The sequence below is a fragment of the Eretmochelys imbricata genome, chromosome 1 (assembly GCF_965152235.1).
Source record: "Eretmochelys imbricata isolate rEreImb1 chromosome 1, rEreImb1.hap1, whole genome shotgun sequence".
Classification (NCBI taxonomy): Eukaryota; Metazoa; Chordata; order Testudines; family Cheloniidae; genus Eretmochelys; species Eretmochelys imbricata.
Window position 1 is genome coordinate 14619826 of NC_135572.1, and position 17253 is coordinate 14637078.

At 37.3% G+C, this 17253-nt stretch overlaps 1 protein-coding gene across 3 annotated transcripts in view; it reads left to right on the forward strand.

Moving 5' to 3' along the window:
* FCHSD2 (FCH and double SH3 domains 2) overlaps positions 1-17253 on the forward strand; it is a 221045-nt gene that overhangs the window by 171569 nt on the left and 32223 nt on the right. For all 3 annotated transcript variants that reach the window (XM_077840751.1, XM_077840679.1, XM_077840803.1), the window contains 3 exons: positions 1428-1523; positions 14296-14412; positions 15305-15409. In XM_077840751.1, the coding sequence (XP_077696877.1) occupies positions 1428-1523; positions 14296-14412; positions 15305-15409 (318 nt within the window). The remainder of the gene's footprint in view (positions 1-1427; positions 1524-14295; positions 14413-15304; positions 15410-17253) is intronic.

The following is a 17253-nucleotide window of genomic DNA, read 5'->3' on the forward strand; positions in this document are numbered from 1 at the left end:
GGTGAAATACTTTTTTATGGAACTTTGGAGCATTGTAAATACATTGTAGTATAATAGTCCTTTTAATTTTTCTCTATTTCCCTGTCTGGACACATTAGGTTTTGGTGTCAGTGCAAAGATCCCTATATTTTCAACAGTACAAAGTGAAATAAATACATTTTAGTGTCTTAATCTCATGTTAAAAAACCAGGAAAATGAAATGCAAAAACTTATTAAACACTTTTCTCAGGAAACGTAGGGGTCACAAATTGAATTTGTCATCTGCACTTTACATAGGGTATATTTGAGATTAGTATTTACACAGTTGCAGTAAATGTGTACCTTATTATCAAATGTGAGTGAGTTATTGTTAATAAGGAATACTTTTACTTACCTTTCTTGACTTAGTTAATTTTTTAACCACTCAACCTTTCAGCGACATAAATTTCTGAGTTTTAATATATTATGGAATACATCCTACTTAGCAGCATAAACTATCATCCAAAATCCTCTCTTTTGCAGTGTGGCCAAATGAGTATTAACTGTGTAAACATATTTTGAATCCCCAGATAGAAATCTGCATTTAAATTGTCAACCTTAGTAATGTATATTTGGCCATATAGTTACACATAAATGTGATAAACATTATTTCCACCAGTTAAAGTACTAAAATCGCAGTTCAGCAAGTAAAATTTTTTAAAATCAAACTGTTAAGTATTTGTCTGAATGCACACTGACTGTGATATGTAAATACTTTGTTTAATGTTTTGGAAATTACGGGTTAGTGATATGTCTTTAAGTGTAGCCAAAGCAGTTTTTAATTGGCACACTATTAATGGTGTAAAAGATATGCACGTTTTATCTGACAATTTTTCCATCTATTATTTCTATTCAGTTATAAAGAACTCAATTAAAGCTTCATTTTTCAAATGGTTTATTAAATGGTTTCTAGGGATCCTATGGTTAATCAAAGTTTGACTGTTTATGGAAAAATATGGCAGCATTTCAATTTGTTAAAATACGAATTGTATTTGGAGAATTGTCCATAAAATAGTCAAGTGTTTGTGTAACTGAAATGTTATATATTTGTCTCTTTGCTTTGTTCCCCACTTTTCCTTTTGCAGTGATATTTTCCATTGGATAATCTCTGGTACTTATCTAAAAACAAGGTTAGATATTTATTTAGAACTCAGTCCTTCACTGGATAGCACCCCACAGAGCCCTTGTGAGCAATCATTTATATGGTCATTGCCTTAGGCCTTGATTCTGCCGCTTGTTCCTGGGCACAATTCCCGTTGAAACCAATGGGAGTTCCATGCATGGAGCAGCTGAAGAATTGGGCCCTATTTGAAGTACAGTGTGTTAATTTTATCCTTGCAACACTAAATATATGTCCAAATTCTACAAAATAAAAGATTAGTCTAAACTGGAATTTGTTCTCTTTTCAGGTGGTACGGGATTACAATCTTCAACTGTTTTTACAGGAGAACTCTGTATTTCACAGACCACAACCCTTCCAGTTCCAGCCTAGTGACAGCGACACCGTAAGGGCATTCATAAATTCTATGATTCAGTTATTCCAGTTCTGTTCTTAACAAGGTTTTTTGGGGGTAAACTAGTAAAAAAAACTAGCCTTGTTTGCTAATCTGTCAGTGTTCACTAACACAGCTAGTATTCCTGGAATAGGTAGAGAGGTCACTGACCTGATTTCACCAACTTTGCTTACAATAGGTGTGTAATTACAATAAAGCTCCGAAAAGATGCCAGTATTGTCACCTGCAAAAGACCTGCACTATTTTTGCCTCCTGCCTGCGTGACTAACATCCTGGATTTCTGTTTTGAGCTAACAGTTTTTGCTAAACCTATTAAACTCTGTTATATTCTGTTGAGGTTCTCCGAACATCCATAAAGGTAGGGTTACAAATAGACAATTTAATGATTTGCCAAATAAAATGCCCTATTCCCTTCAGTTTACTGGAGAAATATATACACTTTTTGGTTTAAATAAATAGGATACAGTTGACATGTATTCCAAAATGGTTTCTAAATACATGCAGGCTTTTAACATATTCCACTTTTAAAGCAGAAAAATCACTAGTGAAATTATAGTTGAGTAAATCACAGTATAATAGATAAGTTCCTGAAAGGTTTTTTTAAAATAGAAATTGTCTATGTTGATTTTTCATTCTCCTAGAGTTAGGTATAAGTACTATTTTGAACTAAGTTTAGGTTTAAAAAGAGAGAACCTTAAATAGCTTTTTAATTCCTTGGTTCATACTTAGTAAATCCTGCTTGGGGAAAAAAGGCCTGGCCGTCACATTGAATGTTTAAATGCAGAAACTGTGTTAATGGATATGTTATGGACTGTATGAGTAACTTTGCCAGAAATAAAGACTAATAGCTATAACAAAATCGCCTTTGAAATTAAAATGTTATCCTTTGGCTTTCCATCTTAACAAATCATAGAATACCAGGGTTGGAAGGGACCTCAGGAGGTCATCTAGTCCAACCCCCTGCTCAAAGCAGGACCAATCCCCAATTTTTGCCCCAGATACCAAATGCCCCCTTTCAAGGATTGAACTCACAACCCTGGGTTTAGCAGGCCAATGCTCAAACCACTGAGCTATCTCTCTCCCCAAAATGATAAGCAATTCTAACTTCTCCACAGAGCAAATTGTTTACATAAAGTGCTAGATTGTTCATAGTACCGTGTGCTGAATTTCCTCACTTGTGTGTGCATTGTAATTCTAATTGTATGCTCTGTGTTTTTGTCCTTGTGCAATCTTTGTCATTCAGAGTTTTAATGCAGTTCAGCTGGTGGATATTGAACCTTCACCTGTCAGTGCTATGAGAATGACTATAGCAGAGGTATATGGTAGTATTTGTCATCAGTGTTTGGCATTTGTGGTATTACTGGTGTGCATGCTAATGTGAGTGCTAAATTCGCTGTCATGCATAAGTAGCAACTGAATGCATAATATATAAGGACATAACTCACTTGCTCCATTTTGAGAACTAATAGTTAAATTACCATTTTCTTCTTTCATGTTATGTTAATTGTATGGATCAGTTTCTCACTTACAGCTTCTTGCGTTCTGAAGTATTTGTGCTTTTGCACATCATTTGTAATTAAAATTTCACAACTTGAGGAGATACAGTGAAGTGTGTAATTGTCACTTCTCTGACATGCATAGAGAGGCTTATCTCAGCATTTCATCTTTTAATATAACTAAAGATATTTGTAATACATACAAGACAAGGGGTCTTCAACAATATTTTTTTAAGTAGATACGTATCAGTTCCTTGCTTTCATGTGTGATATCAGGGTGTAGGAAACCCGGGCATGTACTAAATAAAAGAATGTAACTCCCAACTGATCATTTGAGAAAAATACCTGTAACTCTCTCTGTCAACGTAAAATTAGACTGAGATTCATAACATACAAGGGAGCCACTAGCATGTGCTGATAACCAGCCCCCCCCCGCCCCAAACCACATAAATTCTCCCCTTTTTCTAGAGAACTACCCACATCTGAAATAGAACCTTAATTTAGTTTCATAAAGTCCCCAACATTACAAATAAGATTCTTCTTTGAGGTGTCACTGTGTGTTCTGCCTTGTTGAATATGCATCTCTGGTGATCTGAGCTTCAAGAACTTTCTAGAAAAAGCAATGCCAGAGTGTTCAAAGCCAAGGATGTAAAACGTCATGCCTCAGTATTTCATAGACTGTTTGTCTTTCACTTGCCTGACCATACCCAAATTCAGGATTACTCTCTTTTTTTTTCCCCCTTGCACGCCCTTTCCCTGGAGTTTTAGCTGTTTCTGAAATTCTCTATTTCCCCAAGAAAATCATAAAAAGCTTTATGTCTTGACTGTCAAATACTTCTCACTTAATCTCAAGAGTGGTGACTAGAACTGTGTGAAAGTGGGGACAATCTTTTTACATTTTAAGTTTTCACTCAAGATTTTTGCTTCTGAATTTCAGTCAGAAGTGGTACATTTTCTAGTAAGTCAAATTATAATTAAGACTGAAGGATTTATAACTATTGTGCATTTTTTGCCACTTATTTCCTGCCATTTTGCGTGGAAGATTTTCTGAGATACAGTGGGCTTGTTGCTTTTTAGTTTTAATGGGATAGGCATGATTATTTTCATTCTAAAAGGTTAAGAAAATATACTGCAGAGTGATCTGCCATTCTTAGCTAAAATACTATTTTTCCAAAGGACAGTTTTGAGCTTCCTTGCAGAGTAAGTTCCTGACACAGCGGTGCTCTGGTCCCCTTCTGTTTGGGGTTTTTAGGCGCTGCTATTAGATGAATTATTTTCTGGTTTTAAATATGAATGCTTGGCTTGTCTGTTGAGCTTCCCAGTACAGTGGAATATAAAGGATTGTCATACAGTCTCTGAGTTGTCCAAAGCTCTCAGGAGCTAAGAGTGCAGCAAAGCTAGTGCCTTCAGCCTCTGAAAGGAAGGAGCTGATAATTCTCTCTCTCTCAACACACAGTCATTGACAGTAGCCATGAGAGGTTCTTAGTAGAGATAGGTGGGGAACTGTTTTCCTGACCCATGAGAATTTTCAATACTTCAGAAAATTTTGCCATCCTGAATCAGGGTAAAAAGTAAACATCTTCACAATTTTTGTGAACCAAAATTCTGCAAAAAAAATTCTAATTAGGTAATTTGAAATGTTTGTTTTGTTAATTTCAAAACATTTCATTTTGATTTTGACTTTTTTACATTTTTCTATACATTAACTTAAATTTCTAAACAGTTGTTTTGACCCAAAAACCAGAACTTGTTTGTTTCAAAAATGTTGAAATGGGGTGTTTCAACAATATCAGAAATTTCAGTTTTGATGAATTGATTTTTTTTGTTTGTTTGTTTGTTTGTTTGGTCAGAAAATATCTTAACCAGCTCTAGTTTTTGCTCCTTTCAAGAGGGAAATTTACAGATGCGCAAGGCCTTTCAGAATGTGTAGCAAAAATAAATGCATTTTGGGGGACACTTTTTTCCTCCAGAAGAAAAGGAATTCAGTTAACCTGTGCAGTGGATCTAGATGAAGAGTGTTACAGCTAACATAATGGAGAGTTTAATCATCAGGACGTCTGTTTAGAGGACAAAGTGAACTTCTAATCAGAAGTCAACAAAGTTCATTGTACAGAATACATATTGTCCATCCCCACAATACTTAGATAAGCATATCTTTAAGAACATGGCAAAATATTAAAGAAAATTAGCCAGCTTTTTTTTGTACTTCCTGTTGGAAAAAGATCCCCGTCCTTGAACTACATGTTATCGTGTGAGAAATTGCAACAAATAATGAAAAGCATCTCCAAAAAAACGAGAATAGTGGCAACAAGGAGCTGACACTAAACTTTTGAAGCAATTCTCCTTCCTGTTTTTCTACTCACTGCCTTTGTAATGACAGTTGTCTCCTGTTACAGTATTAGGATTGTTGTCTTTCTCTCAGCCAGGTTAAGCTAATGCTAGTTGGCATTAACATTTATTAACTTAACCAAGTTTAATTTTTTGAAAAAGTATTTAATTTATAAGACGCACTTAAATATACATTTTGATGTTAGTACATTTTCGGCATAGGTGTAGTGCAGGAAGTAAACTTTGAATGTTCCAGTAACATTAGTGGGTATTCCGCAGTTTAGTTCCTTAAGGACCATGCTGAAGATTATAACTTTTAAGACCTGATGTCCTAAATTGTATTCGGGAGCAGGGATAATAATTTCACTGTTTTCTTGAATGTGCAGGTGAGTTTGTCCACTTTTGTTCCGACTCAGACTAGAAACATTTTCTCGTTATAAAAATATATGGGCCTGATTCTCATTTCCACTAAGGGCCTCTTTACACCACTCTGGCAATATAAAAGGACCTTAAAGTGGGCGTAAATTAAATTAAATGGACTTACACTTAAGGCACCTTAGTGAGTCAGTGAAGAAAGAAGGAGGACCCAGTGATGTGCAGTCCTAGCTTATATGAGTAGCTCCAAGTCCAGTTAGACTATTCTGCACAGTCTGCAAAATGAGGCCCTAATTTTCTACCTGAAAAGGTCTAAAAAAAACTGTCCTACATTTTAAAATGGTATAAAATAGTTAGATTTTTTTAGATGTAGCTTTACTGGAAATTAAGCAAATGTTGATATGGTTAAATGTTACCACTTCAGGTGTTATGAATTGCTGCTGAGAAGTACAACCATTCAGTTCGATAGGTGTTGTTAATAAATCGTGGTGTCTTGCCTAAGTGGGGGCTTTGTAAAGCTGTAAAATTATCCATGTAATTTGACATATCCTGTGTGTGGCTGATGTCACTGAAGGTTCTTTTGTTTGAGTGACCCTCCTTAGGGGCAGGTTTACAGTCTGGGGCTTGTGATATGGTAATCATATTTGAAGTTTATTAAAAGGTCAGTTGTGAAGAAAATTATGGAGAGTTACAAAATCAGTCATCTGCTCTGTGAGCTGTGGCTGAGTTTTAACATGGCTCCTGCCTTACTATGCATATGGGGAAATTAAAATGTCTAACTACATACATTTTTGTGGAATCTAATGACCATGCTGATAGCAGCATTTATTGAATTCAATAAACTTTGTCCATGTCTGATTCTGAACAATTGGTTAAAAACAGGTGTAAGTTGTTAAAGTAATATTAAGACAAAGAGACCAGTTACACAGATCTTCTGTCTACTGATAGTTTTCAGTCACTACCAGAATAGATGACCGTAGAGTCGGTATCTGTGCGAAGACTAATTCAGAAGATCCCCCTCTTCATTGTGGATACTTGATGAATAGCCATTCTTCTGTATTTCTTCTTATAAGATAATGTGTTGTATATGGGAATAGCTAGAGCGAAATGCAGCTGCTAGGATAGTTGGCTGTCTGCACAAAGTGAGGAATTGTGAGTCTCTGTGCAAATTTCACTCTATACTGTACCAGAAAATTAAATTTTCTTGTAGTTCCTTCAAATGAATTTGAGTGAGCGGGTATGAATATTTTTTAAATAAACAATGAAAAATAAATCAAAGATTCAAAATTCAACACCAAAAATTAGAGTTCAGAAGTATTTCAAATCCAGTCATCTGAACTAATGAAGTGATTTAAATCTGTAAGTAAGGAACAATAAAGAGAGGAGCTCAAATCGCTATTGAGGTCTAGTAGTGCTATTGATCACCAACATCTGACAGTGCTATCCATGATGGCAGAGAAATTAGGAGTTCCAGAAACTGAAACTCTAGACAGTATTTGAGAACTATTTCTAACATGCTCCATAAAGACAAAGCAATTTGAGATTCCACCCTTTCTTTTCCTAAAACAAACCTGGAGGCATAGAGCGGCAAAGCAATAGCTTGTCCATAACTCCATCCTAAAATGCCTGGCCTCGGCTGCTTTGACAACCCCTGTGTGTGTTTAGTGTATTAAAGAGAAAATTCATTGCTATAGAAGTTATCTGAAGTGAAACTGTGATCCCAAAAAATGGATATCACATTGCAATCCAAATGCACAATAAATAAATATTCAACTCCCTAAAGGAACTTACTCAATGAATTGTTAATTTCGACAGTACAGAATGTCTTTACAATTACTTCTTCCATATGAAAAGTGATTCAAATAAAGACTATTTCCATTATGCCTAGTCTCAATGGACAAATAAAATGGAGCTTTATTTGCCAATAGTAAAATATTTTAGTGTCGAGAATTTACCTTTAGCCAACAATTTATGATGGATTGTTATTTTCCCAAGATTGTCCAGAGGCCCAGATGACATTGGAAAGCCTGGAACCCCTTTCTCCATGCATACATCCTTGAATCAGCCTCTCTCTGATGAAAATGGGGTCTTTTATTTTTAATTGACTACTTTGTGTTGCCTTATGTTTGATGGGGTGTTCCCCTAGCCTTTCACACACCATAATGGTAATTGGTATGTATAGAGAACTCAGGCTGATCCTCCGGTGTTGCTGGGATAATCTTGCTTCATTGCATTTTTCACCCATGCTTCTCTTCCTTGGCAGAAGAAAGAATTGAACTAGGGAAGGTAAGAAGCAGCACACTACTGGACATAAGGTGCCTCAAAATATGTGCAATTAAAAAAAACAAAAACCACACCCCTCACCATATGGGCCCTTCATATAGACGCCATGCGCTAATCTTCCATATGGACTTTTCCCTTTTTTTACTCTCTCACTTGCCAGTATAACCCTGCTTCTTATTTTAGCAAGGAGTTCTGAGATTAGCAGTAGTGAGGTGATAGAAAAAATTAGGTGAAAGCAGTTTTGGAAACAGACACATGCTCTTTATTTATTAACAAGGTGAACCAAAAAGGCTTTGAACAATAAGGCAATAAATTATTAACATTAAAGTAAAAAATAGGGATTGTAGGTTAAAAATGTTCAGAACTTATTGTGATAAATTAAAATAGCAGAATCATGCATTTAAATGAACAATAGTGACTAAACTAAGCCCTGCTTTGGGTTGTTTTTACTTTTGACTTAAAGTATGTATTATGTTTCAGTTAACCCAATAGCAACAGGTCAGGGTCTTCTTTGAAGCTCTTGATCAGAACAAAATAATGTCCTTGGAATTGTTTAATGTTAAACTATATGTCTTGTTCACAATCAGGGCATTGCTGGGGGCTTCCAAGGGCTATAGCCACCCCAAAATTTGCCTCAGCCACTCCGCAGCAGCTGCCGCTCTCCGGCCACCCAGCTCTGAAGGCAGAGCCAAGAGAGCGGCGGCTCCTGGCTGGGCACCCAACTCCAGCAGCAGCAGAGAAGTAAGCCAGGTGGGGGGCCCAAGAACAGTCCCCAGCCCATGTCCCCACCTACTGGGGCTCTGCCACCCACAGCAGATGGAAGGTCCAGGGCTCCCCACTGCGGCCTGTATTGACCTACTCCGGCGTGGGCTTCTGGTCCCCACCCCCTGCAGTCGCTGCTCCCTGAGGGTTCAACCGGAGCTGGGTGCCCACACCTGGGCAGTGCTTATCGGCTGTGAGCAGCCAACGCCCCACGCTGCCTGGCTCTGGCTTGCAGCCTCTGATCTTGCCTCGGAGGGGGGCCAGGCCTTGTGGCAAAGGGGGGCACAGCCTCCCCAATTTTCTGTCTTGCTCATCTCAGCTCCCACACTGGGAAGAGGTTGGTGCCGCTCCTGTTCACAATAAAAAAAGCCATCTTTCTGAAGTGCAAGGGCAGTCCCAGCTGACTCTTAATAACTAAAATTAAATGAGTTCTTCTATATAATAACAAATCAGACACCAAATTTGTCTGATGCTTTTCTTGAGTACTACTATTTAGATGAAACTTAAGTCATGCATATCCCAGAAAAGAGTTTGATCATAAGGTGGGTCTTGCAATGTGCCATTGGCATGGTAGCATAGTATTTTGAACTTTTTAAAAGTACTGGCTGAGATTTTTAGGTGTGCTTTGTGTTAGTGGTTTGCATGTAGTGTATGTTTACTTCTTTCTATTCTTTGTCAAACAGTTATTTTTTGTAATAGGCTAGAAAAATACTTTGAGCTTTTATTAGGTTCAAGGGAGTCAACATTTCTTACTGCCAAAACTACAAGTGTGCAGTCTGAATCCAGCATAATTGCATGTACGAGTATATACAAGCTGCATACTTGCCTCTGTAAGACAAATCCTGCACCTGTAATAGCCTTTTGGACAAAAGTTGGAGACATAACTACAAACTAAATACAGTAATTTTTTTGAGAATCAGCATATAATTGTTAGTCTCTCAACTTTGCAACGAGTCAGTGACTTCATGTTCTTTAGATGACAAGGTATTTTGTTTGCTTGCTTTAAAAGACTGAGTTTTAGCACTTGACACTGCTTTCACTGTACTCCAAGCTGAGAGACTAAAGCAGAAAGTTCATCTGTATTTAGCTCAGCTTGTTGGGCCCTTTCTTTGCTCTCTAGCCAGTAGAAGCAGTTTAGTTTTCCTTTTTGAAAGAGATTAAATCAAGTCAGATACCTTGCAACAAATGAAGACCCCAATCCTAAACACTTGGCGCTTGTGAGTGGTCCCAGTGAAGTAACTGGAAATCTGTGGGATTGCTCCCATGTTTAAAATTAAGCACCTTAATTAAATGTTATTTGTATTATCATGATGCCTAGGAACCCCTGTCGTGGACTAGGACCACATTGTGCTAGGCGCTGTACAAACACAGAACAAAAACAGTCCCTGCCCCCAAAGAGCTTCCAACCTAAATGTAAGACAAAAGAAAACTGATCGATATAGACAGACCTACGGGAGTACAGAAAACAATGAGACAGTATTGGTCACCTGATAGGCAGTAACCCCCGCACACCAGTAGCCTGACTATTGTCAAGTGTGTTTTTGTAGGCTTTGTGGCAAAGGAGAGTTTTAAGGAGGGATTTGAAGGAGAATAATGAGTTAGCATTTTATGGTTGTCTCCTCTCAAGTGTGAAGGGCAGCATGGGAGAAAGCATAAAGGTACTTGTTAGTGAATTTAATGAGCAAGGGATAGAGGCTAATATAGTCTGCCACCATCAGATGCGGGAGGCAAACTTTCAATACTGTATGAAAGATAGGTAGGGTGGAGATACGTCATGAAGGGTCTTGAAAGTGAAGACAGGTAGCTTATATTTGATATACTAGATCAGTGGTTCTCAACCTTTCCAGACTACTGTACCCCTTTCAGGAGTTAGATTTGTCTTGTGTATCCCCAAGGTTCACCTCACTTATAAACTACTTGCTTACAAAATCAGACCTAAAAGTACAAAAGTGTCACAGCCACATTATTACTGAAAGATTACTGACTTTCACATTTTACCTGTATGAAAGTTTAGTTTGCTAGTGCTATTTATGTAGCCTGTTGTAAAACTAGGCAAATATCTAGATGAGTTGATGTACCCCTGGGAAGACCTTATTGAGAACCACTGCAATAGAGCACATGCCTAAGTATTTGCAGGACTGCGATCTAAGTTGAAGACTTATGTGGTAAAAAGGATTTGAAAGTTAATGTTTGTAAATGTTTTTGACAGTGTAAATGAGATTGTAAATTTTCTTCTTAGCAAGCTCTTCTAAGGAAGCAATGTGTCTTTGTATTTGTTCATGCAGCACAGCACTTGATTGAGGTGTCTGGGTGATGCTGTGGTATAAATATTTAATAATAAAGAATTATATAAATGCTGAGTATAAATTAACTTGTACAATATCTAGTTATCATTTGTCAGTGAAAAAATTAATTTTATATAAATATTCCCTCTAATTTTAGGATGGAAGGTTCTGATCCAGTTAAGATGCTTTTTGAGAAATGTGACCTGCATGATTTTTTAAAATAAAGCTCTGTTTTTAATTAACTATTTTTATGTTGGTATTCTTCAGTTCTTCAAGTCAGGATGAGGGCTCTTTGGAAACAATACTGTGTAATAAATAACCAACTGGTATAACCATCACAATCCACTAACAGTCCATACTCAGAGGGCCAGCATCTAAATTTGCTTTTATATTTTCTATTCAAATACTGTAATAAAAAAATAAAAACACACTTAAGATAATGCAAAATGTTATCAAGCAATTGAAATGGAGAAGATATATTTTATCTAAACTAGATATGCAAGGGAACCAGGACTATAGGGAGCCAATCGGTGGGAACTTTGGTAATTTGTTACAGAGATGATTTCTATGGGTAACAAGGAAGGCAAAGTCAGACATGGTTCTTGATGATACCTTACTGGCTGTGAACTCTGAGCTATGGAAGGAAAGTTATAACAAGAAAGGTTTAAGTAAGAAAGCATGGGAAAAATGAAGTGGTGTGCCACTTTTATTATGCTTTGTAAGCACCTGGAGTAGATTCACAGGACCTATGCAATAATCTGTTTGCAATAGGTGATAAGGACATCATCTAGGGGCATATTTTGAGATGGATAATAAATTGGGGTGTGTTGTAAACACTGAGAGAAATCATTCAGAGGTACCTACAGAAATTAAAAATACATGCAGAAGGCAACTGCATGATAATGAACCTGGAAAAAAATCCACCTTTTCCTCTCTCTTTTCTTGTTGCAGACAAGCTCTATCCTTCTACCACACAGGCTTTCAAGTTCAGTCTTATGTAAATTATTTCCCTCCTCATCTTTCATGTCCTCCAAAGCTTGGTTCTTCAAATCCTGTTGCTCTTACTGCTCTGTAACAGTGTGGCTCTCTGTCCCCTTCTAGGGGCTGAACTATATAAAGGTTTGATTTTGCCTCTGGCTTTGTGTTAAGAGAACTACTGATTGTGGATGGCTCATGCTTTTAGATCCAGAGGTCGAAGATTCAATCCTCACCACAAGTGACCCATCCAGGAGTGATGCATTACATTTACCTTTCTTAAAATTACTAGTAATTGTATTGTATCACAGTGTACATGACATTGTATGAATGTCTGTGCAAATCACTTAGAGGGTCTCTCCCTTGAAGGCCTTATAATCTAAAGGTGAAAAATCTTTCTCCTTTTTCACCTCAGTGTTGCCACTAAAATCTTCTTCCTTTCCTGCCACACAAATCATGACACTCATCCTATTAAATCCACACACACTCATGTCAAACTCTGCATCAATTTCACACTTTTCATATATTCCCTAAAAGAACTGATCAACTCATTCCTTGTCTTTCTGCTCTGATTTTCTCCTAATCTCCGTCTTCTCCCAGTCTGCCCTCCTCAAAGCCTTGCTTGTTTGCTTCTTGTTTCTTCTTCACACTTGTTTTTGTATCTAGTTCGAAGCCGCCCCTTAAGTCTGAAACTCCTCCCTTCTTGTGTACCACACAGCTTTCTTTTTTTAATTGAAATCTCTTGATAAAACACACTACTGCTACTATTTTCACATGGCCTTTGAGGCAACAGCTATCTTCTTCTAGTTTGTGTCTAAGGGTGTACAAAACTAAATGGTGTATAAGGTTACACTAATGAAGAGAGAATGTTTTCCTATGGTACTAGGCATAGAATGAGTTATGGATTGAAATTAAACAAAAATATTAGACTGATCAAGAAAAATTTTCTGGTAGTGAGATCCATTGGACTGAGGCATAGTCATCCAAGAAAGCACTAGAGAGAGTACTATGAGGGACAGTTCTGCACTGACAGTGGAGGTGAACAAGATGACCTAAGCATGTTTCTTCCATCTCTAATTCCTGTTTTTTGGAGGGAGGGGGGGATTGAGATTGAATCAGAAAGGAATGATCTCTATAGGGTTACCACTATTCAGTATAGGAAGAGCAAATTTGTCCAGAACTGGATAAATAGTTAAGGAATATCACAAGATATACTTTCTGGAAAGGATTGGGACTGGGTAGGTGGTAAAACTTAGTCCTTTTTGTCCTAAATGTATTGATTTATACCTAAATTCATTGAATTATTTGCTATGCCAGTTATGCAAAAAAAAATTTAAAATGGGAGACAGAGATGATAGGTAAATATGGAACAACTTGTCTCCTATATCCAGATTGAACAGGATCAATTCAGTACAAAACTGGGAAACTTTCAGATTCTTGACTTCTGATTTCACTTTATCTGACACTTTTTGGGGTGGGGGGGAGAGATTTACTTTCTCATTTACTGGAGCAGGTATGAGTTGACATAATGGTAGCACAGTATCATCAACAAATATCTCTGGTGTAGAATCCTTCGTCTGAAACTTGGCATGTATAGTACTGGTGGAAGGATAACTTTTTGGTCCCAGGTAAATGTGTGTACAATATTTTGTTAACTCTTTAAAATCCATATGAAATTGTAATTTGATTTTCCAATTTGCTTTTTTTAAAAAAAATATAAATTTTTTTTAAATGCCATTTTTTGAACAAAGCCTAAATGATCCATCACATCATATGAAATGCCTGTTTTTAAATACTGCCTAAAATGCATATGTATCTGGGAAACTAAGGATAGCAGTTTACTTTGGGGGCATTTATTCTTATTCAGCTCCATGATATTGTGCCGTGATGAATAATACTTCAGTGTTCTACTTCAAGAATATGTTTCATTTAAAAAAAAAAAAATCTCCGTCTGGCATTGTCTCCATGGTAAAGATGACTTCTCTTCAAAATAGTAAATTGTAAATTCTTTTGAACTTCAATTTGCTTTTATAGTCCGTTTTCCACAACACAGTATCATGACAAAGCTTATGAAAAACAGTGCTTTTCCCTCTTCGTTTGTTGTCTTATTTCATACAAACAAGGTACCAAGCAAGGAATTTACAAGAAACTGAGCATTATGAATTAAATAAAGTTGTCAGGTTGCTAAGTAACCATATTATACATGGAGACAGCCCCAAAATCCTTAGCACACTGATTTGTGTGCTGATTGTGTTCCAGAGTCGACAACTGGAATCTGAAACTGGGACAACGGAGGAGCACAGCCTAAACAAGGAAGCCCGGAAATGGGCCACCCGTGTGGCACGTGAGCACAAAAACATCATCCATAATCAACGGGTAGGTTGAAAATAAATAAATTCATCAGGTGACATGAGAAAAATGCAAACAAGCTGAAGAGATGCTAAATTAAGATCTATTACATGGATTCTAATAACTTAAATTTAATGTTGAAGAGCACAAGAGGGACGGACACCTTGTATCATGTCTTAGTGGGACTACCAGCAGCATTGACTTGACAATTTTTGTGATTATTTTTTTCACTGGGGCTTCAGTTCACACTAGCACTTCTATTCACATTAGTACTTAAGCATACGCTGAAGTCAGAGGGGTTTAAGCACATGCTTAAAGTTAAGCAAATATTTAAGTGCTTCCCAGAATCAGGGAGTTATTTTGTTAATTTACTTTGAGGATTATTATTATTATTATTTTATTTTCTTCAGCTCTTTTTTAATCCTCTCACCCAAAAGCACTTTGTGCTCTTGCAGACATACAAATCTGGAATGCAAGTTGCCCCAACCAGTCAATCCATACTAACACAAAATAAATCACCCATCCTACTTTGTCTTACCACTTATCTCTTAACTCACTCCTTCAACAAGCACTGTAAAGTATGTGGGTTTTGATGGGATGGTCTTCAGGTGTAAAGATCATAATGAGAACAAGAGTGTGAACTGTCACTTGAATGTTAGATCATAGTTGTAACATCATGATGCTTTACTAGGATTTTGGGGCATTTTCAAATACAGTTTTCCTAAGATATAATTTTACTCATAAAAGATTGAGCTTTTTGAATGGGGTTGCATCAGTCTGCAGAGTTTTTATCCTGCAATGTAGCACTGTTCATCACCCTGGCATCTGAATATGATTAGTACCGTGAATTGTCACAAATATTATCTTATAGACAGTGCATATGAATGTACCAAATGTATCTTTCTATTATTTTTGATAGGCGCTTGAGGAGTTAGAATGCCATGGACCTGTGGTGTCTGAACAAAGCCGAGCAGAACTGGAACAGAAAATAGATGAAGCCAGAGAGAGTATCCGCAAAGCTGAGGTGAGAGAGAAATTATTCTGGCATGGTTTTTGCTTCCTTAGGCAGTGGCACGTATATTATAGCAGCTTAATTTGTGTGTGAAAATCCAGACTTCTAGCATCAAAGGAGCAGGGAACTTTAAATTAAAACATGGCATTTCTCTTTGATTTCATTCCACTAAAATCATGACATCAATTTAGTGCAAGGCTCAAGAGATTAGATGAGCAATAAAAAAATAAAATAAAATCCTCCTGACGATATGGATGATTAAACTTACTATATTTTTTTTTCCACTGTGCCCTGATCAAGAAGGCAGGAATGTCAGCCTCTGTCTTCTCTCAAGTTACATAGATGGTAAAACAACCTGAAATTTAAACTTTTTCGTCAGACCTGAAGGAACTAATATCAGAAAATGTTAGTCATAAATCTGCCTTTAGGTTTGGGGCTTTTTGTAGCAGCTAACCATATATCCACTTGCACTGACTATGCAGGAGTATTTAGATGGATGGGTGGAAGGAAAACAGCTTAAGTAATCTTTCTGGTATCTCTCTGCATTTTGTGCTCCCCAAAGATACTGTTTAAAAGGTTATAGGGGGTTAGGGACCCGTTCCAGATTAATGAAGAGATTGTGAAGAAAGGAAATATAGTGCCTTCATTTTTAGCTAGGCAATATTATGTTGCTAAAAGTGAACTTGTATGGTCACTGTCAAGGTTCCTCCCCCACTCTGAACTCTAGGGTACAGATGTGGGGACCTGCATGAAAAACCTCCTAAGCTTATCTTTACCAGCTTAGGTCAAAACTTCCCCAAGGTACAAAATATTCCACCCGTCGTCCTTGGATTGGCCGCTACCACCACCAAAGTAATACTGGTTACTGGGGAAGAGCTGTTTGGATGCGTCTTTCCCCCCAAAATACTTCCCAAAACCTTGCACCCCACTTCCTGGACAAGGTTTGGTAAAAAGCCTCACCAATTTGCCTAGGTGACTACAGACCCAGACCCTTGGATTTTAAGAACAATGAACAATCCTCCCAACACTTGCACCCCCCCCCTTTCCTGGGAAATGTTGGATAAAAAGCCTCACCAATTTGCATAGGTGACCACAGACCCAAACCCTTGGATCTGAGAACAATGAAAAAGCATTCAGTTTTCTTACAAGAAGACTTTTAATAAAAATAGAAGTAAATAGAAATAAAGAAATCCCCCCTGTAAAATCAGGATGGTAGATATTTTACAAGGTAATTAGATTCAAAAACATAGAGAACCCCTCTAGGCAAAACCTTAAGTTACAAAAAAGATACACAGACAGAAATAGTTAGTCTATTCAGCACAATTCTTTTCTCAGCCATTTAAAGAAATCATAATCTAACACATGCCTAGCTAGATTACTTACTAAAAGTTCTAAGACTCCATTCCAGGTCTATCCCCGGCAGAAAACCAGCATATAGACAGACACACAGACCCTTTGTTTCTCTCCCTCCTCCCAGCTTTTGAAAGTATCTTGTCTCCTCATTGGTCATTTTGGTCAGGTGCCAGCGAGGTTACCTTTAGCTTCTTAACCCTTTACAGGTGAGAGGAGCTTTCCCCTGGCCAGGAGGGATTTCAAAGGGGTTTACCCTTCCCTTTATATTTATGACAGTCACTGATTCAAAAGAACCCATTGGCAACAACAGAAACTGATCTGTTAGACTTTCATCTGAGTAGGCTGCATAATTAAAGCTGTAGAGCAATCATAATTATTTCATTTAAATGGCTTCTTATACTGCCAGGCAGTCAAGGTACCTGCTGTGATTAGAAATGTGACTATTTGGGATGTGAGGTAGGAGAAACTTGAGTAATAGGAGTTCCCTGTTTATGGTCTGATAA